The 21,917-nt window shown below is 42.7% G+C and overlaps 1 protein-coding gene across 14 annotated transcripts in view; it reads right to left on the bottom strand.

The window, feature by feature from the left end:
* Positions 1–21,917, bottom strand: part of epb41l2 (erythrocyte membrane protein band 4.1 like 2) — an 88,498-nt gene that overhangs the window by 28,792 nt on the left and 37,789 nt on the right. For all 14 annotated transcript variants that reach the window (XM_033648276.2, XM_033648281.2, XM_033648289.2 and 11 more), the window contains exons 5-14: positions 21,023–21,127; positions 20,796–20,838; positions 13,131–13,206; positions 9,757–9,853; positions 9,547–9,668; positions 8,706–8,793; positions 4,175–4,327; positions 3,996–4,093; positions 1,806–1,978; positions 442–518 (exon numbers count right to left, since the gene is read on the bottom strand). In XM_033648276.2, the coding sequence (XP_033504167.1) occupies positions 442–518; positions 1,806–1,978; positions 3,996–4,093; positions 4,175–4,327; positions 8,706–8,793; positions 9,547–9,668; positions 9,757–9,853; positions 13,131–13,206; positions 20,796–20,838; positions 21,023–21,127 (1,032 nt within the window). The remainder of the gene's footprint in view (positions 1–441; positions 519–1,805; positions 1,979–3,995; positions 4,094–4,174; positions 4,328–8,705; positions 8,794–9,546; positions 9,669–9,756; positions 9,854–13,130; positions 13,207–20,795; positions 20,839–21,022; positions 21,128–21,917) is intronic.

The raw sequence follows: 21,917 nt of genomic DNA, 5'->3' as shown, positions 1-21,917 counted from the left end.
AAACAGTTTCAGTTGGACAATATGGACTCCTAGCTATAGTATAATGACAGCAACAAAGGAAAAGATTTGGTGTCTAACATTAGTCTTCTATTAGGGCTGCACAAGAGGAGGAAAATATCTAATATGCAATAATGTCTAATATCATGATGAGGATGTTACCTGCGATAAATAAAAAGAAACTAAGGGACACTCAGCTCTGCTGCTCTCTGTATGCTGCCAAAATACAACAAAGGGTGAATAAAAAAATTAAAGGAAATTATTTCCAACATTCTTTTACTGAACAAACTGAACTTAAAGGATCGCTCAAAGAATCACAGCACTGATGATAAAAAAAACTTTATATTGTGCAGCCCTAAAATATATTTTCTTTCTGTCTGTCCTTTCTTTCAGTGCACACAAATGCATGAATCCACACATGATGAAAACATCATACACACACACCTTAGAGTCAGAGTGGAGCTCCAGGTGGGGCTCACGTCCGTTCTCAGATGTGGCTTCAGTTATGCTGATCACTGGTGCTGAGGAACGAGGAACACAAACACTGATAAATAACATAAACATAATCTAACACAAAGTGGCAGCTGCTGTGTGTGTGTGTTGCCTTCAGTTGTTTTTTCCAAACATGGTCAAGGTCAGATCAACGTCTCACACACTGTGGTTTCATCTTTAAGTAAAGCAGAAGTTTAGTGAAAAGAAACAGGAAAATAAATGTGTAATATAATAAAAGACGTGATTGTTTGACTTGAATATTCAGGTTTAACTTTATTCATACTGTCAAATTATTTTTTTATTTGTTTCTGTCACTTTATGAGCAGGTTTATCACAATATAGAACAATTCTTATTTTATTTCACTGTTATTTACTGTCTATTCATTTGGTATTGAAGCTTTGTTACTAAATATATAATTATTTACAGTATACATTTATTTCATTTTCAATTTGTTGATGGTTTTTTTTGTCTAGTAGGGCTACACCAATATATCACATGACCTGTGTCACATGATCCTCACATGCACTCTTAAATTGCACCTGTTTCCACTGCATTTTACACGCTGATGACTCTCTTGTTGAAACATGTTGGTTATCCATGTACTAATAAAGGACTTTAATGACAGTCAGAGTGTAGTGTCTCCCATTCACAAAGATGCTGGCGTGCAGTGGGACAATGTGTCCAGCAGGGGGCAGTGTGAGACAGTGAAATCAGCTGACACATGTGAAGCAGCAGTGCACAGCTGCATGAGGTCAGATCTTTAAGCTAAATCTGGAAAACCACAAATAAACGGTATGGGCGATTTTCCCAGAACAATAAAATGTATCTGAAGCTGTGACGGCTCATTTAAAACATTATATCAGCTGTATATGTAGAAATTAGGAAGATTTCAGTCCAAGTTAAATTATAAAATGTGATCTTTTACCAATCATCCATCCCTGTCATGACACATAAGTGACCTGAGTGACTGTTATCGACATGCTGTATTTCTTTCATTGAGAGGGCCTCTATTCTTTTTGACACACGTAGCATTCCTTCTTTCCATCTCTGTCTCTCACTGTGTGACAGGAAACATATGCTGCAGCTATTTCCTGTATCTGGTCAGACACCAGCATTTTACATCCAAACACACACTGAAAAACACACAATCCCTCCATCCATGACCCCGCTCCCATCTGCCAGTCATTCCTCCCACTCATCTTTCTGTCTATTCCTAGATATTGTTTAGAGTGAAGCTGGAATACTGTCTATCTGTGTCGCTTTGTGACTTGAGTGTGTGTGTGTGTGTGTGTGTGTGTGTGTGTGTGTGTGTTACCTCCGTCCAGACTGCGGCTGATACGTTTGGATGAGGTGCGTTCGAAGCTGGGTGCAGGTCGGTCTATGAGGGAGCTGGCCAAGCGGGTCTGGGCCTGGGTTCGCCCGCTGTAACGGAACTTGGAGCCCAGAGTCAAGAAGCGGGCCTTGGTGGGAGGTTCTGGTGCGTTTAACCTGCAGACAAGAGACAGAGGGAGGGAGAGAAGGATGGGGACATGGGGAGAGCAGCATGAATTTAAAATCTTGTGCTGCAATGAAATTTGAAGGGTAACTTCAGCATGACGGGCTCAGATGTCTGACAACATTCTGGGGGTCCCGTAGGGTCCAGGCTGAGGCTACCCTATATGTGCAAGAGAGGCCAAAATGTTTCCAGGCAACTCTTCCCTCAACAGGATATTAAAGCTTATTCCTCCCTTCTCTTACGCACACAGACATTCAAACACGGCACACACTCGCGGCAACTACAAACGCAGCAGTGATGAGCACCTGGTTCATCTTCTGTGTGTGTGTGTGTGTGTGTGTGTGTGTGTGTGTGTGTGTATTGCCCCGGGCGTCAGACTGTTTAAACAACCACAAGATACACTCGCTCAAATATTTTCAGGAGAGAGACCCGGCCTTTTGTTGAGCCTGATAAAGCAAACATTCCTGCATTGAACATTATCTAACAAGCTGTTCCAGTTACTCTAAACTCACCATGTGCATACACTTGCTTCATACATCCTTTTCCCACCAACATTAGCGTGTATATGCAGGTTTTTTAAATCAAGGATAACCCACTAAAAATAAATGATAGACTTCTTTCCCACTGTCAGCAGTCAAGCACACAGGATAGACCAGTGGTTCCCAACTGGTGGGTCGCGGGTCCATTCTGAATGGACTGCAAGTGACTCTTGTATGTGTCAAGTTTGTAACAAAACACACTTTATTTTGAAATACAGGAAACTTCCAGCACAGAGCTTTATTTTGAAGTGCCGCTCCCTGCCGTAGACTGAGTGACTAATGGACAGCTACTTGACAGAGACAGCAAACTAGCTCAACGACACGGCTGAACGCAAGTAGGATGCCGAATGTATTAAAATGTTTGGACCTTAAACTGATGACTGAAGGGAAATCTTGACCCTGTGGCTGGACCAGTTGGGAACCACTGGGACAAACTATTTACAGATGGAATAAAAATAGCTCTGATATTAAGAACATTCTCCCTAAAAAAAATTAAGGAAGTCCTCACATGTAAAGAGCGATGCTTCTGAGCAGGAGGATGTGACAGAGTTTAAAACATTACAGAGTGCTCTGGGATTATGACAGATTGTGTTAATATAGTATTGAGCACTGGAAGTTTTGACAGTCTGCTGGTATTTAACCAAGAGATCCATCATCATTTTAAAAGGGATCTGCCGTTTATCCTACTTCCAGCTTCGCTCTGCCCATTGTTAAGAACGCACCAGTGAACCGGGTGAAAAGAATAAAGCAGCATAGAGGCCAATGAAAATGTTTTGGTGATTACTTAAAGGGATAGTGCACCCAAAAATGAAAACTCAGCCATTATCTACTCACCCATATGCCGAGGGAGGCTCAGGTGAAGTTTTAGAGTCCTCACATCACTTGCAGAGATCCAAGGGGAGAGGAGGTAGCAACACAACTCCACCTAATGGAGGCTGACGGCACCCCAGATTCAAACGTCCAAAAACACATCATTGAAACCACAAAATATCTCCATACTGCTCGTCCCTAGTGATCCAAGTGTCCTGAAGCCCCGACATAAAAAGTTGTTTGGAAAAACCTCATTTGAACTCTGTTTTTAGCCTCATTGTAGCCTGTAGCTCTGACTGCCTCTCTGGGCACCGCGCTCACGTGTGCACGTTTTTCCAAACAACTTTTTATGTCGGGGCTTCAGGACACTTGGATCACTACGGACGAGCAGTATGGAGATATTTTGTGGTTTCAATGATGTGTTTTTGGACGTTTGAATCTGGGGCGCCGTCAGCCTCCATTAGGTGGAGTTGTGTTGCTACCTCCTCTCCCCTTGGATCTCTGAAAGTGATGTGAGGACTCTAAAACTTCACCTGAGCCTCCCTCGGCATATGGGTGAGTAGATAATGGCTGAATTTTCATTTTTGGGTGTACTATCCCTTTAAAACAAAAGCCAGACAGTGGGTGTTAGCAGGTGTTTTGTCCACATGTGTAGTTCTACCTGAAGAAACTGTGATTCTCCACGCAGACTTTCCACAACCTTTTGGCAGATCGATGATTCTGGAGTTTGAATCCCACCGTGCTCTCAAACTGCTCCGTCTACCAGAAGAAACACAAAATGATGAGTAAATCTCATTATCTACAGCCTGTATGTGTGTGTGCATGTGTCTGGTCACAAACCTCTCCTGGTCTGATCTTGATGTAGAAGTTGTTCCTCTTGTATGAGATCTTGAGTATTTTAGGCCAAGCGAAGCGATTTATCCGAAGCCTGTCTTTGTAAACCAGGAGCCCGTTGGCGCACACACCCAGCATGATGTCCACGCCCTCAGAGTCCTGCAACAGATTCAAATGTATAACAACATACCTTATCATGACGTAATTGATTCATCTCCGTGAAGCTTCCGCCTGTTTGTCTAAATCACATCATACTGTACATCAATTGATTTTTAAAGTAGTCTGCTTAAGGTCAACAGAAACTCAATTACCACACACACACACACACACACACACAGGCGCTGTCATTCAGTACAACTCTAACATGGTCAGCTGACTCAAGCTTTTAAGGCCATGTGGTAATGATGAGGGAGGTATTGATTACAGTAGCAAATTTACACAGGAAAAATCCGTTGGACTAATGGAGCGTGCAACATGTTGATAATGGACAGTTTTAGCGGGACACACAAACATGTCACATGGCCTTGACATGCTATCAGCCGCTCATCGATATCTGCTCTCCTGGCAGATACCTTTTAGCACTTTGGCTTGGACACACTGACTCGATGGATGTAGCGGGAAAACACTTGCTTTGTGTGGTTTCTGTGAGAGAACAATGGATCTTCAGTGACTGCAGCAGGAAGGGTTTGATGCCGAGATTACATTAGTCACTCACTCTGGAAGTCTGTGTCTCAGTTTGACAAGTTACAAGTCATAAACAAAGAAAGAAAAACATCTTCGCATCATGTGCCACTCATTAATCAAACCAATACATTCAGATTATAGACTGAAACAAGTGCATTTGTTCCTGACGATACGTCTCACAGAGACCACCTGCAGTTCAAACATTTTATCTTAAAGGAACAGTGGCGGCCATGTTCCTTCAGGCTCTGCAGCACAGCCAAGCACCAACTTAAGAGAATGGTGACCTGCTCTCACTGAATCAGTCACACTCACCCAAAATACGTTTCGATATCAGCTAAACTACAAACAGCACGAACTGGAGAGGAGGGAGCAGATTCAGCTACAAACAGTGGCAGCAGGCGGCACCCATCAGGCACCCAACACGCAGCTGCTGAGCTGAGAGGCACTACAGTGATCGACACCTCCCTCAACTCGCTGTAAACTAACGTTATAAGAGAAGAGTGCATGGTTTGTGTTTAAGATTGCAGCAGCTAGGGCTCACAATCACAATCACAATTATTTTGATAAATATTGAGATAAGAATTATTTCTCATGATTAATCATCGTTTTCTGGGACAAAATATTTTCATTGCACTTAAAACAATAATAAAGAACAATAAATAAAGCACTGGTTTTACTTCCACGTTGTCCTTCTTCACCTGAATTCAGTGCATCTCCTACGGATACGTATCCACTGCTGCTGACGCTGGACAGGGACTAATGGTAACGGTGATGTTAGTGACGTTATTCTTCTTGTCTTTCATGCATTCATTACACTGCAAGTGTTTTTTCAGGTGGTTTAACAAGTTAGTTGTTAGTCACATGCACACTTTACATATGAGTTGTTCTCTCCTACATCTGAAATACTTCAATCAATGATGTCTGATGATTTTCATTTTGCCCGTCTGTTTTTCCCAGGCTGCTGCAGCAGGGTGCACACGTAGCAGCTGTTAAGACTGGCTGATAAGGAAGCGCTTGATTTTTACATGCAGTTTTCTGTAAGCGGAGCACACGTCTTGAACGTCAGTATCACAATCAATCATGTTCTTTTAATTGTGGGAAGGCAAAATCAGGACTGTGATCAATATTAGATTAATTGTGCAGCTCTAACTGCCGACTGTTCTAAATGACTATAAAAATAACGATTAGTAAAGTGTGTATTTTGTTCAAAACAGGCAAAATCATAATCTCCTTGATGGAAGGAATAACAAAAAATCAATGAAAAGCACAACTGTAGAACATGATTGCTCACTGACCATCCTAAAAAAGATGTGAGGCTGCTGACCTGTCCTGACAACAAACCACTCAAACAAAACCGAAAACATAATTTGTCATTTTTTATCCCTACAAGTGATTTCTGTGCCAGGACAAGTGAAAGGCTGATTTACATTTCTGAAGGACAGGCGCCTCAAAAAGTTAATGTCGAGCTCTGCAATCTGTTCTTCATATATTTAATATTACTCAAAGCCCCTACAAGGAACTTTCATTTTGAGTTGATTTTGGTGACCCTGTGGACAAAAGCGGTAGTGTTTTGCCATAATGAAGCCTACATTTCCCATGAGCTCTAGCGCGTATTGTCGTAAAGATGCTTACCTGGCTCGCACATGTGTTTGTTTTGGTGATGAATGAAACAACAAGACGGGAAAACTTTGCCCCCGCTCCTATCGGGGATCCCAGCTCACCTCTGCCGCGCCCCAGCTCCACCTCTCCGGCGTAAACGCCACCGCCACCGGGGTAAACACAGCGGTCGGCTGGTAAGGCTGAAGGCCTGTTTGGCGAGCACTTCCACGGCTTCTTGGACTGAGTATGGAGCGGTGCCGCGCCTCTTTATTTCTCTGCACTCGCTGGACCCTGTCGACGCCTGGCTGGTACCTGTCGTCGGCCCGGATGAGGTGTTCCAGCCCCGCGGCCCCTGCTCTTCTTGGGTGAATCTGCACAACCTGCGGCCTCTGTGTGTGGCTCCCCGGACAGCTAACGCCGTGGACCCGCCGGCTCCTGCCAGGATTGGGCTGGTAAATGCTAGATCGCTAGCGAACAAAACGTTTATTCTGAAGGATTTCCTGACTTCCCGAGGATTGGATTTTCTCTGTGTGACTGAGACGTGACTGACTGTTGGTGAGTCCAGTGCTTTCACGGAACTTTTACCCGATGATTGCTGCTATTTTAACTCCCCGCGGACGTCGGGTCGAGGAGGAGGAATAGAGACTATTTATAAGAGTCACTATAAATGTAAGCAGCTAGGTAAGATGACGTGTGCCGTCTGAGTGCCGTTAATCGTTTCGTCCTGGAAGCGACCTGGGGCGGACCCGGAGACAGTTTCCTAAAGGTATGGATATACACTATATAGAAATAGCTTATCTTCACACCAATGGTCTCATTTGCTGTTGTAGGTCACGCACAGACATCAGCAGAAACAAGACTTTTGCATATCCAGTTAAAAGTTCCTTGGAGCGGGTTTAACATTCAGTTGCAAAAATAAAGGAAGGCAGCTATGATGTAACAGTCTAGGTTGTATTTGAGTTAACAGTGATGAATAATATTAGAAAAACAGAACTGAATTAAATCTTAAACTCCACCCTTTGCATTGTGACACACATTCATTACAAGTAACTTTGTTTTTGCTGCCACAAGTATTTCTTGCTGCTGACGTTGACGTAACCTGACCTAACGGCCGACTTCATTCACTCAAGCGCATCTTTTGTTCAACTTCAAGTTTAGTCCGTGTCTTGTCACTGATTTTGTGGCTATTTTTGTCTCAATACACCTTATAGTTACAGTATATGTCTGGTGTATATTTACATTTAGTATTTTTATTAAGTACTTTTAATTTGCATTCTTTGGTCATTTGCATAGTAGATGTTCATAATATGTGTATACTGCAGTATGCTTTATCTATACTATGCATCTTGTGCTTCTGCTGCAGTGACACTTCCCTGTGCAGGCTCAAGAAAGTTTATCTCCGTTATCTTTCAGTCAATTTAAAGTTTTTGTTTAATGCCAGTGCACAACGTTGAACCCAGAAAAATGCAAACCCTTCAGTGTGACAATGAGCCAGCACCTTGTTACTGAAGCAACTCAATGGTGTCAAATTTTATTCCTATTAAACAGAGGAAAGTGCATTTGTGCTCGTCCACTATGATTCTGATGAAACAGCATTTCGGGGGTTTCTCTGTGGGCCTTGGGTTCATGAAACTTGCACAACAAATTAATGGCACAGGACGGAAATAGATCTGCTCCTTGAATTCCCACAACTTTGGTATGCCAGAATAAAGACTTGCAACATTTGAAGCGCTCTCTCTGCTGCTCTCATCTTTTCCCCTGGTTCTCCCTCTGTGTTGCAAACAAGTGGAGCATGCCCTTAAAGAGGACTCGCCTCTTTTCTCTCTCTCAAGGATCTGTCCCCATCTCACTCTAACCTCGTCTCTGTCCGTCATGTCTTTGTCTTCTCTGTATCCTCCATCTCACATCCTCTCTTTCTATTTCCAGACTCCCTCCCTCTTTCTCTCTGTCGTGCATATTTCCCCCTTTTTTTCCTGCCGTCTCGCACAAAGACACGAAAATACTCAGACGCACATGGAAACATGCACGCACTCTGCTGATGACCTGCTATCCCAGTGAGAGAGACTGGCTGTTCCCATGGCAATGGCCTCCCTGAGTGTTTGTACAGCTGACACACAGAGATACACAGATGCTGCGACACAAACATGCACACACACTGCTGCACTCTCTCTCTCCACATCAAAGCGACTGAGCTAATCCCCTGATGTCAACAACAATGGAAACAAGAGGAGAGGATTCATTCATTTATTCATACCTTAGCATGGTGCAGGTCCACCCCGTACATGGACAGCTTCTTGGCATTTTCTAGAAACTGGGCATCGGCCTGTGCTGGTGTCATTCCCCTAAACAATAATATAAATACATTACTACAAACACACTCAGATTAAAGGAAAACTAAAGTATTTTTCAACCTGTCCCATATTCTCGCATGTTGACTAATGAGAACAATATATTTTGAAACTGGTACAATATTAAGAGCGCTGCAGCTGGCAGTGGCAAAACAGGCTGTGATTTAACCGACTGGGGCAATTATGCACCATCAATTTACGTCTACTAAAAGTGTTTGTTTTTGTCACTGACAGGCTCAGATTGTTATTATAAGGGTCTGACAACCTATGGAAAGGATCCCTACAGAGATGGACCTTTTTGTTAAAGAGTAAGATCCTTTTGTTTAACCAGAAACAGCCCTGAAATCACTATCGCCAAACCCACCAGACTCCATTTAAATAAACAGCAGTTTTATCATAATAAAACACGCTTAATTCAAAGCCCACACAAACAAAATTAAACTCACAAAAGCTGTTGTGGTTTGTCTTTTAACTTTTCCAACAATCACCAACTCTGGTCTGATTGAAAGACATAACACCATGGCATAAAAGGGCCCAGGTTGAAAAATACCAAAGTTACCCTTTAACAATTGTATCATGGCATAAATTCATTAGGTTTGAATTATACGACACATGACAAAGATCCAGTTATGGTCCCTTCACTACACGTGTTACAAACATAAGTAAACATATATTCAGCTTACAGTGACAAGGAAAAGACAGATATACTTGTCTCTGACTGCTTCTGATTGCTGCTCTCTCTCTGACCTGTGAGATTTGTGGAGCTCAAGAATCTTCTCCTCCATCTCTTTGTTCTGATTGGGTGCAAAGGTCAGCTGACTGACGTCCAGAAGCCGAGGCTGGTCGGGTTCATAGTCACCGAATTCTGCCTGTGAACCAAACAGAGGCGGCCAAATCACATACACCGATATACAAAACACAGACATACACTGGATCCATCCATATAGTGTGTTCTACCTGCAGTGTGTATGACCCCAGCAGAGCGTGAGTGACAAATGAGCAAGGCAGCCGTCCAGAAGCCACATCTTCACGGAGCTGCAGACACAACAGGTACCTGCAGGAGAGGAAAAGGAAAACAGGCTGCGATTTAGTTGAAACTACTCACAGCAAAAACAACAACAACAAAAACTCGCTCTAAGCCTGTCTTTGAACTGAAACCAGCTCCATTGTTCATGACAATAATAAAGCGACCCGAGCAGCCACATTGCCTCCTGTGAGGCCTGGAGCACGGGGTCAGCTGGTGCAGATTAAATGTCTTTGCAGGTGCAGTGTTTGTTGTTTAATTTTCTTAGTGTGGCGGTTTGTTGGGATAACCTTACATCTAATCCCCACCGTGACATCCCCAAACTCAGTTGCATAACGTGTGCGTTGTAGCTGAACTGAACTGTGCGGTGGTTGTGTGGATTCACAGCAATTCAGTGCGGGCTGTCTTCTGCTGTAAACCTTTATGGAAGAATTCATTATGTGAATGGAGCTTCTGTGTGAATGACTAATTCAGACACCTCAGGGTGCTGGTAGATGTATCATCCTGGCTGCATTCAAAGTCGCTGTGGTGGGACCTGCTGACATGGAGGCTTAAACTCCAGTCATTCAGTTACAGCGGCTCTCTTCACTGGGCAAACACACTGCCTCAGAGCAATAATGAATTTCACCGTGTTAATACGGGTCAGGACTGGATGAAAAATACTTGAAAAAACATCAAATAAAAAGCATCACTTCTTGTTTACATTTGAATAAATACAATAATACAGTAAACCTGTAAAACCAGATACAAACGATATTTAATGTGTCTATTGAAAAAAGATGAAGAGGTAAAAAATACAAATATAGCAATGGGAGGAGAAACAGCCACTCAATGCAAGTCAGCTGTTGGTGCTTGTCGAGGTGAGTGTGTGCGTGTCAGAGAGTGTGTGTCCTCGATTAGCCTTTAGCTACAACCATCAGAGAAGTTGTTCGCTCCATTAGACATACACTCCAACCTAAATGCTGCGTGCTTGGAGCATGCCTGAGTGTGTGTGTGTGTGTGTGCATACATACACATGAATTAGCAATGTGCACAAGGCAAACTTGTGGGCTGTTTTTTTTTTTAACTTTTGTTTTGTATTACAGGCGTTAGACATGCAAATCGATTTTCAAAGTGAAATTTTAAAGCTGCACTAAGCGACATTTTTGCATTACCAACGGATCAAATGGAGAGAACTATCATCTAATTCTGCAGTTCATCACTCTTCTATGGAGCCTTTCAGTGCCCTCTAACTGCAGTCATCAATCCCCACACTGCTTTGCTTTGGATAAAGTTGTGTGGTAACGTTAGACCACAACATCAACTCAACGTGAATAAGATTAACAATGATGTCTACATCTGTTCTAAGGTAAGTCAACATTGTGTTTGAGGCAACATATTGTCACTTTGCTGGAAAGAAATATAAAGTTATCTTTAACATCTCTAGCTAACGTTAGCTAAAGTTAGCCTAACGTTAGCTCCTAGCTGCGTTGTTCATCATGTCACCTTGTTTGCTGGGAGTTCATTAGCCTATTTTGTTCTAGTTTTGTACTTTGGTGATCGTACATCATTGTTAGCTGTTGTCCAAAGGGCTCTAGTTAAGCTAACGTTAACTTCTGGAGCTTAGCTTCATTAACTTATCTGTAATGGCAGAGATAACAAAGGTTGGCAAACGTTATGCTGAATGATTCAGTGTAAATACTGTAGCACCAAACTAACGGAGAGACACTCTTGGTAAAGATGGTAAAAAGGCCGTTATCCTTTTCTCATATTCTGAGCCAAAAACCTTAACTTCAGTGGCACTTTAACTTGTTGTCTTTGATGGTGACGGCAACCAGATGCGGTTCACAAGCGTACACTGTGACCTGTAAATTTTGGCTTGTAATTTAAGCTTTTCATCGACCTTCTCAACAATAAAATGATGAATATATCCCTCCAAAGCGTAGTTTAGGCCCTTTTGGTTACTTCTCAATGACATCTGATCGTTATGTCTCCAAAAATCATCAGTTGCCTCCTGTGAAATGCCGTGTACTGTGACACCTGCCATAGCGCCGCTCACTGAATGTTGACAGTTTGTCTGAGTGAGTGGAGGGGGCGTGGCTTAGCCATAGGTCAATGAGTGTGCGACACAGTCTACCTCCTGAGTCACAACCACCTCGTTAACTCCAAATAAATGCTATTCTGTCTGCTGAAGTTGTGAACAGACAGCTGTTTGCCAGTCTCAGAACCCATCGGCTCTGACGACGATAAAGCTTCTGGGGGCAACGGCCAATATTCTGAGAGATCCACTGCTGAGTCATATCTGGGCAAAAACTTCCTCTTTCGTGTGGTGGTAATTTTGGCTACTCTCTATATTTGCAGATAAAGTTTAAAAAGCTACTCCAACAATAGTTGATGGGTTAAAAGATTGCATTTCTGCAAATGCGTTCTGCTTCCCTACACTGACTGTTTACCTGCTAGTCAAACGTGACAGGTCAATACCACTCAGACCACAAATGGAAACCAGAATGCTTACGATAGCAAGATCTTGTCCTGTTGCCTACAGATTCTGTATGCAGATATCTGTTCATAGAAATTAACCGTTTGCTAACAAACACTCTAGAAGTACCCGAAAAGTGGAAAATATATCATGTCAAAGTTTATTTACGTTTTTTTGCCCCCACTTGGTAACCATCGGTATATCTCTAACGTGTGTGTGTGTGTGTGTGTGTGTGTGTGTGTACTTGTACTTGCTACATCGTTAGGACAGAAGACAAGTTTTTAACCAACAGCGTGAGGCCGTTTTTGGAGAGTGGGGAAATTTTTGCCAGTCCTTACTTCTTCAAAGGCCTGTTTGAGGGTTAAGACTTGGTTTACAGGGTTCAGGCTACGATTAGGTTAGGGCAGCGCTTCTCAAATGGTGTGATAACCACACATTATTATGGCAATATTCAACTGGGCCTGTACAAAAAGTTATGAATTCATTTCTAATTGACTGTATCAGTATGTTGTGTGCACCCATTTCCTAATAAAGAGGCAAACTCTGGCTATAATATGTAATTTAATTAAAAAAACCTTAATGGGGGAGCGATTTGTTACCATTCACACGTGGAAATTTTAAGTGTGTGTCACATAAAATGCCCTGATTGGCAGCCAGTGATAGGGCTGAAAACATTTAAAAGGAGAAAGCCGTGAGTGGGACAATGGATCGTTTTATTGTGCAGAGCAAACTACAGCAAAGCACCAGCGAAGACGACTTACCACTGAAAGACAGTCAGTCAGTAGACAGTATAACGAAACCTACAAGTAGTACAAGATTGTGTGTGTGTGTGTGTGTGTGTGTGTGTACCTGGTAATGTCTTCAGTGAGCAGTGAGGGGTCGGGAGGGTAGAACTTGACGTTGAATGCAAACTGCCAGTTGTTGCCTGGAGGAAGAGAGATTATTATTCAGAGAGAGTTTCAGCACAATAACATTACATATGTATGTATGACAAGCACAGGGGATTATGGACATATGAGAATCTAAAATGGGAGTCACAGCGTTATGATCAGTGTCGTCTTTATGTCTATGCACTACCATCCACCCCTCTGCCCGTCTGACCCAAATGTATGTGTGTTTCAGTGACAGAGAGGGAGAAGTGGGTGTGAGTGAGGGCAGCTAATGCAGAACAGATTTCGGACTGTTCTAAGCCTGGTACATCACGCACACATGCATAAATACATACAAACAAATACAGCGGCAGATCTGGTATTGCATAACCTCATTCAAATACCAAACTGTAATCTTGTCATCAGAAACAAAGGCACGCAACATCACCATAACATCTCCATCACTGTGTCATCACAGGGTTTCGTATCAATCTTCACTTGGCTCCGACTTCCTATTCTCATCCCCACAGGCCATACTGCCCTGCCTGCCACCTTCTCTACTGCATGGCTCCACCCAGCAACACACACACACACACACACACACACACACACACACTCAATATAAGATGGAGATCACGTCGTCTGGAAAATTCCATCCGGGAAAAGCTGACATCACATCAAGAACCATTTCCTCCTCCAAGGTCACACACAAGTCCTACGTATGCACACATGTGACGAGCACACACACACACACAGCACATACACAACCACAGACGTGCAGACACAGAGCCTTCACAGCTGTATCCCAGAGGAGCAGGAAGAGCGACGGACACTGAAATGACATGAGGAAGCTCAACAATGACGCTCTCTATCTGTGCAAGACGCAACACGTGAGGTCAAAACAAGGTGAAATATTCATTTTCCGTTTTATGACGACACAGTGTTTTGTCTAATTCTTTCCACAGATTTAATTTTTGTAACTTAATATACAGAAATGGAAAATCTTAAATGCAGATAGCGCTGTTCCATAGCCTGTTTGTATGGATGTGTGTTACTGTATGAGATGTGTGTGTGGGAGTAAGACTGAGTGTGTGTGTGTTTTTGGCAGCTTTAAGTGCTTTAGGAGTCTCTTGTGACCATTTCATCTTTCTACACGACCACGCGCCACCCATCAATCCGCCCCATAACGCACAGAATATACACATTCTGATACATATACACATGCTCTACTTCAGCCCCCTACGTCGACTACAATTCCAGACAACAACTCCCCCTCCAGTCCGTATGTCTCTCCCACAGTCTTTTCGGGTGACTTATAGTGTGTCGCAGGAATGACATATTTTGCAAGTTAGCATTGCTCTGGTTCCCTAAACAAAAAGCTCTGATTTTTCTGTTGGATTTCGGATTATTGCTGAAAACAAGCTCTGAGGCAAATACAATGTAGGATACATACATGTGTTTTTAGCACATGAACACCACGTTTTGAGCGCCGCACTAGAAATGACCTGCCCGTGTCTACACTGGTATCTTTGCTTATTGTGATGTCATTTCTTAGAGCTTCTTCAAGTGCTTCATATCCCCCAAAATCTGCACAACCTTAGCTAAAAGGTTATGCAAGTATATAACTGAAGACTCAAAGAACAGCATGCACATCCAAAAATGATAAAAAGTGCACAAATACAAAAATAAAACAACAGGTCGACACACCAGAAACTGCTCCTTGTCTTTAAATTGTGCCATTAAAAAAAATAAAGTAAAATTCATTCAATTTTACAAAATAAAGACACAAAACATATTGATTTCTATATGTAGAAACATCAACAAAATATTTTTTAACACTCCTTAAGTTATCTGAAGTGTGTACATTATCTAGTTTTTGAGGTGTGTTCATTTTTATGAGCAGACTGCAGATATGTTTTGATAGTTTCGTCATTGAATCCTCAGGTGCAACCTCATGTTTCCACATGGTTTTGTGCCACATACGAAGTAAGGTGACGCATAAAACATGATGACGTGGAAGCTAGACATTTAGCCCTCTGCTGCAAAAAGCATGAATGCAAGGCACCCACTAGCTCACCTGGTAGAGCGGCCGCAGGCTCGGTTTCAACCCATGGCCCTTTCACACTAAAGCTGTCCCATTAGATAAAGGCAAAAAGCCCCTCCAAAAAAATCTATGACAAAAACAATGAATGCTCTAGCTATTATGGTATTTATCTTAGATCGATTAAAACAGGTTCATGCAAACAATCATCCCCCGCAATCGTTCACGAGACAACTGTGTTTAAAGGGTTAATTATTTTGAAGCATAAATACAGGAGGAGGAGTAAAAAGCTGACTAACGAACCAAACCACGACTACGTGACTTCCACGTCACCACCACACAGACACTGTAAAGTAGGGTTGGGTCGGTATGAGAAAAAAAACGGTCAGGTTTTTGTGAAAAACTGCATCAAGTCGGTAATACCGTATTTTCGCCACTTGGGGGCGCAATTGACTCATTTAAAATAAAAAACGACCATAGGACAACAGAGTGACAGTAAGGGGGCGATCACACAGAAATGAGACGCTAGAGACGCCTAGGATGCTTCAAAGACGCTTGAAACGCTGCAAGCACTTATTCAATGCAAACTTTTCAGCGTCTAAAAGGAGCGTCTACAAAAACGTGCGTCTAAAAAGACGCCGGAAAAACGCCCGTCTAAAAAGACACTTGAACGCCGGTCGGATGCGCCGTATGATAGGAAAACAATGGTTTTACTGGCGTCACGTTTCTAGCGTTTCATCTGTGTGATCGCTCCCTAACGCGTTGTTTCTTTTATCCCTTACAAATTAATTTGCAGGTTTAGCTTACTCAATCAGTGCAAACAAGGGTTGCCTCCTTCGTCTGGCTCAAAGCCAAAGTGTTGCCATATTGGCACATTCTTTGATTTCTTCAAGACTAAATTGTCCGCCATTATCGACTCCCCGTCACTGTTACACAAACTCCAGGCTGCAGTAGACCCTCTAGCTCTGAATTGGTATTACCGAGAACCGACCCAACCCTACTGTAAAGTCGTGTTCGGCGTGAACTAACCTCTGTAGTATCTCTTAGCCACATGTTAGCAGCTGCCGTCAAAATTCACGAGTGAGGTAATAACTGACAGATTTTATGTTGTCGAACAAAACATGAAACCATCATTAGCTTGTGTTCGCCACAGACCTTGTTTCAGGCAGCTAACCAAAAACTCATTCAAAAAAACACCACTGACTTTGAGACAAGAAAACTCATTTCCTGGTTTAAAGGGAAATTTCGGTTTATTTCAACCTGTCTCCTATCGTCCAAAAAAATCCAAAGACCGCCTCATATCATTTGGATAAATGTCAGAGAACATATAGAAAACCACATGTAAACGTGTTGTCTTACCTTACCGGTGTGCTGCCATGTTTGTTTACCATTTAGCGCTGCTTTCCAAAGCGCAGCCGAAATATATCTGGCGAGCTCTAGATAAAGCCCAGATGGATACTACTCCAGGTGGAGGTGTCTCGTCCTCGGTCACATCCAGGCCTTGAAAATAAGGCTGCAACCGGTCCCATTCCTTGCAACAGAGGCATTCCTCTTCTGTGGGCACTGGGGCACAGCATTCACAGGTACACCACCAATCTCCAGAGCTACGCAGCCTTGCAGCAGCCATTCCTCCTCTCTCGTCCTCTACCTGTTGCGCCTCTCTCTCTCTCTCTCTCTCCTCCTACTCCTCCATTCAGGCAACCGTCCAGTTCTGCCTTCCTGCTGTTGCTGTTTGTTCAGGCACGGTATGAGATCGCTGCTTGTTCTCGCGATATTTCGGCCGCGCTTTGGAAAGCAGAGCTAGATGGTAAACAAACATGGCAGCACACCGGTAAGGTAAGACAACACGTTTACATGTGGTTTTCTATATGTTCTCTGACATTTATCCTAACGATATGAGGCGGTCTTTGTGGAGAAAAAGCTTGTTTACTGGACTAACTTTGCACTTGAAGGTTGCCCGTTCACTTACGTTTTAACAGGTCTGACGCTACGGCTGTATCTAGGCTAACGGCTAACACGCTAACTATTATCTGTATGTCACTAGTCACTTGAACCAAATTTAGGACGATAGGAGACAGGTTGAAATAAACCGAAATTTCCCTTTAAGGACTCTTTCCTGCACCACTCTGTTCCTTTAAAGGATATTTTTCGACATTATATAACAATATGTAGTTTAAGTAAATTAGTGACTCATGAAAAAGTAGCAATATGACCACAAATTATAAAATATTCTTGCCCTGATGACGCTCTACTTAAGCATATGCAGGTGCTGTTTGCTCTTATCGTAAAAACCAAATTGGCTGCAAATGTACCGTGACAGTGCACTGAGAGAGTGAGCACAGTGAGACAACAGACACTATAAAGGTTAGTTTGATTGTGGAGAGAACATGTGTGCTGCTGCTGCTGCTGCTGCTGTTAAACATTAACAACAGCCACACGCACTGCAGAGGTCTACTGACTGGCCTGGGTCCAGACCCCTCGGCCTCTCTGCTTGGCTTCCAGTGACATTAAGCCTGACTCCCAGGGTGAGGTGAAATCTTGCTCTCATTATCTATCACACTGACATCTAAGAAGGGGCTCACTTGGGCGAATAAACATTTAACTGGGCAGATTTTTTGTGCTATTTGTTAGAGTGAATTTAACCGCAGCGCTTGTTATGATTTTTGGGTTCAAGTTTCATTTTTATTGGCTCTCAGTCTCATTCTGAAAACTGATACTTGAGCTTCTTGGAGTAAAGTTTGCCCTCTTGTTTTTTCTTTTTCTCTAAAGTGCTGTCACATTTTCCCAACTTTATATCAGGTTTTTCTTTAATCTCCCCTGTATGCATATCTGCCTAATTTTTATATGATTTGTCTCTGTTTCATATTCCAACCTCGGGCTCGATGCCACAGACACACCCACACAGCTCTGCTCATACTGAGCTGCATTGTGGGCAGGAGTCTAGACAGAACCTTCATACCCACACAGCTGAACAAAAGCCCAGAGGAAATCTATAGACTGACACTTTGTACATTTTTGCGATGTTGTTGCCCACGTCAATAAAGTCCTCCTCTGCAGGTGGAGACTGCAACAGCTCTGTTTTAGATCTTTCTATCACAGTTTGGTCTAGGGAGGGTTTTAAAGGAGTAACTTTGGCATGTTTCAACCTGGACCATATACTGTGTTTTTGTGTCTAAGTGTCAGGAGCAACAATTTTTGGTATTATTCCAGTGTTGAGCGCGAGGGAGCAGCCGGCACTGATGAAACAGGCTGCAATGTAACCACTTGGGGCATGTTTGTGCCGTCAATAAACATCCAAGGTAACTTACTACAAACTCAGATTAAAGGGTAACTTCAGCATTTTTCAACCTGGATCTTATTTTCCAATGTTTTTGGAAAGTGACTAATAGGAACATTATTTTTTGAAAATGGCACAGCATTGAGCAAGAGGGCTGCAGCTGGCAGCGGGCAAACAGGCTGTGATGTAACCAGTTGGGGCAATTATGCATCATCAATTTCCGTCCAATAAAGGTGCTTGTTGTTTGAAACTGACAGGCTCAGATTGTTGAAGTGTCTGTCAACATTATGGAAAGGATTTCTTCAGAGATAGACCTTTTTGTTTTAAGAGTAAGATCCTTTTTATGAAACCAGAAACAGCCCCGAAAACACCATCAACCAACCCACCAGACTCCATTTAAATAAATGGTAATTTTAGTGTGTATAGAGGCAGAATACTTTCACATGTAACTGAGTGAATTAAGGGTTTATTTCAACTAAACCAGAGTTGGTGCTTTGGTCTGAATCAGGGACTCATGTTGTTCCAAAGTTGTATAATTGCCTAGAGTTGGTTGGTGTTCTCACGGCAGCATTTACAAGAGGACCAGATCAAATGCCTTGTGTGAGAAAGCTGCTATTGATTGGTCAGAATTTCCATGTGGGAAAAATCCAGGAAGTAAAGCAAACGTTGAAGAAGAGTACACTTGCAAGATTAATGTGACACTTTCTAATGTCACAATGGAGGGACAACTACGCAGGTTGATTTTAGCGCTGCTCATCGTGGACTATATTGCTGTCATTGTTCATTTTAGTCAAACCATACAGTTTGAAAACGAGGCGCGGCTCCAACTAGAAAACAATGTTTTGATGCATTGGATGTGCTGAATGTGCATATTAAGGCAGTACAGGAGGAGGTGCACATTAATAATCCTCCAGGACTGTAACATGCTCATGTTTAACCCAAACAATGTGTCATGTGACTGCAGTTGCTTCACATCCAGGTCGGAACACCTTCTCACCACAAACCAACCGCACCAGAGTTCCTTTGGAACCGGACTGAGACCACCTCTTCAAGAAGGTCTCGGTGTGGTTGTTTTGCTGTGTTCACACCTGCACAAATGAACCGCACTGAGGGGACAAGTTTGATTGAACCAAACCAAACAGGGCAGGTGTGAAAGCAGCCTAACAAACGAACTTGAGTACGACTGAACTGAAAATAGGTTCCAGGTTGCACATCACATGCAGCATTTTTGAGCTTCATAAAGGATTCAAGGACCCATAAAAATCTTTTAGTGCCAAATGTTTAGGTCCCAGCCCGGTATGTGGTGACGAGTGTCCACTGATGGTAGTTCAGAGCAGAATGGTGTCGAATCTGTCATTTGTGTGCTGCTCTGTCTGTACATACACAGACATAAGTATCCAACTCACATGATACAGTCTCCGTCTCGCTATAAGCATTCACACACACACATAGAAAAATGTACACAAATGAACACATGCGGCCAGTTGCATACCACTCACCCGTGAACCACAGGCGTACACAGCAACACAGCCACAGAAACACAGGCATGCATGTTCACCACACACTCTGTGGTGTTTACACACAGAGCCTCACACAATCTGCACACACCCAACTACCTCACACATACTAACTCTAAAATAACACTTTATGAGCCAAAATGATATGTTTTACTAAGCCTTTCTCTTAAAAGTGCAACTCCAAGCTGTAGGCTGTGTCTTAAAGTCTGTTTTGACTTAAACTGAAAAAAGCAGAAGCGAGGAAAAAACAGCAAAAGAAAATAAGAAAACCTTTCTTGAAGAAAAGTCAGCTAGAGTTAAAACAAACACTGTGTTCTGTTCTGATGTCCAACATGCGTATTATGGACGTCATCACAAATGACAGATACCTTTTTAATCGTAATGGGCAAATGCACACATTCAAAAATAAGACAAAGCCTTAACTATGCCTGGTCGCTCCACATACTTGGTAGCTGTCTATCAACAGAAGGTGAGATGCCGCACCTCGCCCTGCATTTATAAATTACCAAGAGTTAATAAAGGGATTGATTAATAATGAAGCAGAGTGATCACACTGTGGTAACCTCCTCCACGCTGCCAGCTCTGGCAAGACTGCTGTCGTTTGGTTTCGAATGTCTCTGGCTTTGTTGGACTTAATTGTGATGCTGTTTGTTTTTCCTTTCATATGGGGATACTTGAACTCTTTTATTAATTCAGTATTTATATTTAATTCATTAACTTCTGACCCCTATCATATGAAACATCTTGCAGAGGCAGGCAGAAGGAGACAGAGATGGATGGATGAAAACGTCAAGGAAGCAAAAAACTTACTGCGTATCTGTCTCTTGATTTCCTTGGTGGGATCCAACCAACACTGGAGGTAGTGAGACACAGAGCAGGAAGACACTTAACCTCTATCATTAAACAGTCTCATGAGACACAATACAGACATCAGTGTCTGGAGTCTCTATATGTGTGTGCATGACTGAATTATTTTGTACTTCCTGTGTATGTGTGTGTGTGTGTGTGTGTGTGTGTGTGTGTGTGTGAATGCAAACCTTCTGTTCATGGTTGTCCACGTATGTGAGTCCAAAGTAGTCTTTCTCCATTAGGTTCAGGTGCTCACACACCTTAAAGAACAGGTACTGGCCCTTGGCACGTTTCTGCAGCAATGGGAGAGATTCAAACACAACCATTAACATTTGGATGAGAAAACAATATTAAAGGGACAGTTCACCCTAATATCAAAAACACATATTTCTCCTCTTACCTGCAGTGCTATTTATCAGTCTAGATTGTTTTGGTGTGAGCTGCAGAGTGTTGGAGATATCAGCCGTACAGATGTCTGCCTTCTCTCCAATATAATGGAACTAGATGTCACTCAGCTTGTGGTGCTCAAAGCGCCAAAACCACATTTGAAAAAACTCAACATCAATGTCTCTTTATAGAAATCATGACCTGGTTACTCAAGATAATCCACAGATCTTGTTGTTAACAGTTTCATGCGTGGCTATTTTCCTTCAGCTGAACTACACCCGCCAACCATATCACTGCACAGAATGAAGCGTGCATCTACTCATGGACAAGAGGCTCATGTTTGTGGAAACACAAGTTGTAAACATTAATGGCGTCCTCCTCGACTGAGCTGTAACGTTAGCTAGCTCAGTGGTGCTAGGTGAGCTAGCAGTGGATGCACGCTTCATTCTGTGTGGTGCTACTGTTGGCAGGTGTAGTTCGGTGGAAAGAAATAGTTCCTGTCCTAACAGTCTAGATTGATGAACAGTGATACACACAACAGGAAAAATATGTGCTTTTGATTTTGGGGTGAACTGTCCCTTTAAAGCTACTATACAATGTTTCCAGTGGTCAAGTTTCAAATGTCATTCTAAAGCTTGCGATTGCGAGAATATGAGTACCCCATGAACAAACTCGTTTTGTATGGTCTAGCGAGAG

The sequence above is a fragment of the Epinephelus lanceolatus genome, chromosome 13 (genome assembly GCF_041903045.1).
Source record: "Epinephelus lanceolatus isolate andai-2023 chromosome 13, ASM4190304v1, whole genome shotgun sequence".
NCBI classification, from domain to species: Eukaryota; Metazoa; Chordata; class Actinopteri; order Perciformes; family Serranidae; genus Epinephelus; species Epinephelus lanceolatus.
The sequence above is the reverse complement of the archived record's forward strand: the minus strand, read 5'-3'. Positions and strand labels throughout refer to the sequence as shown.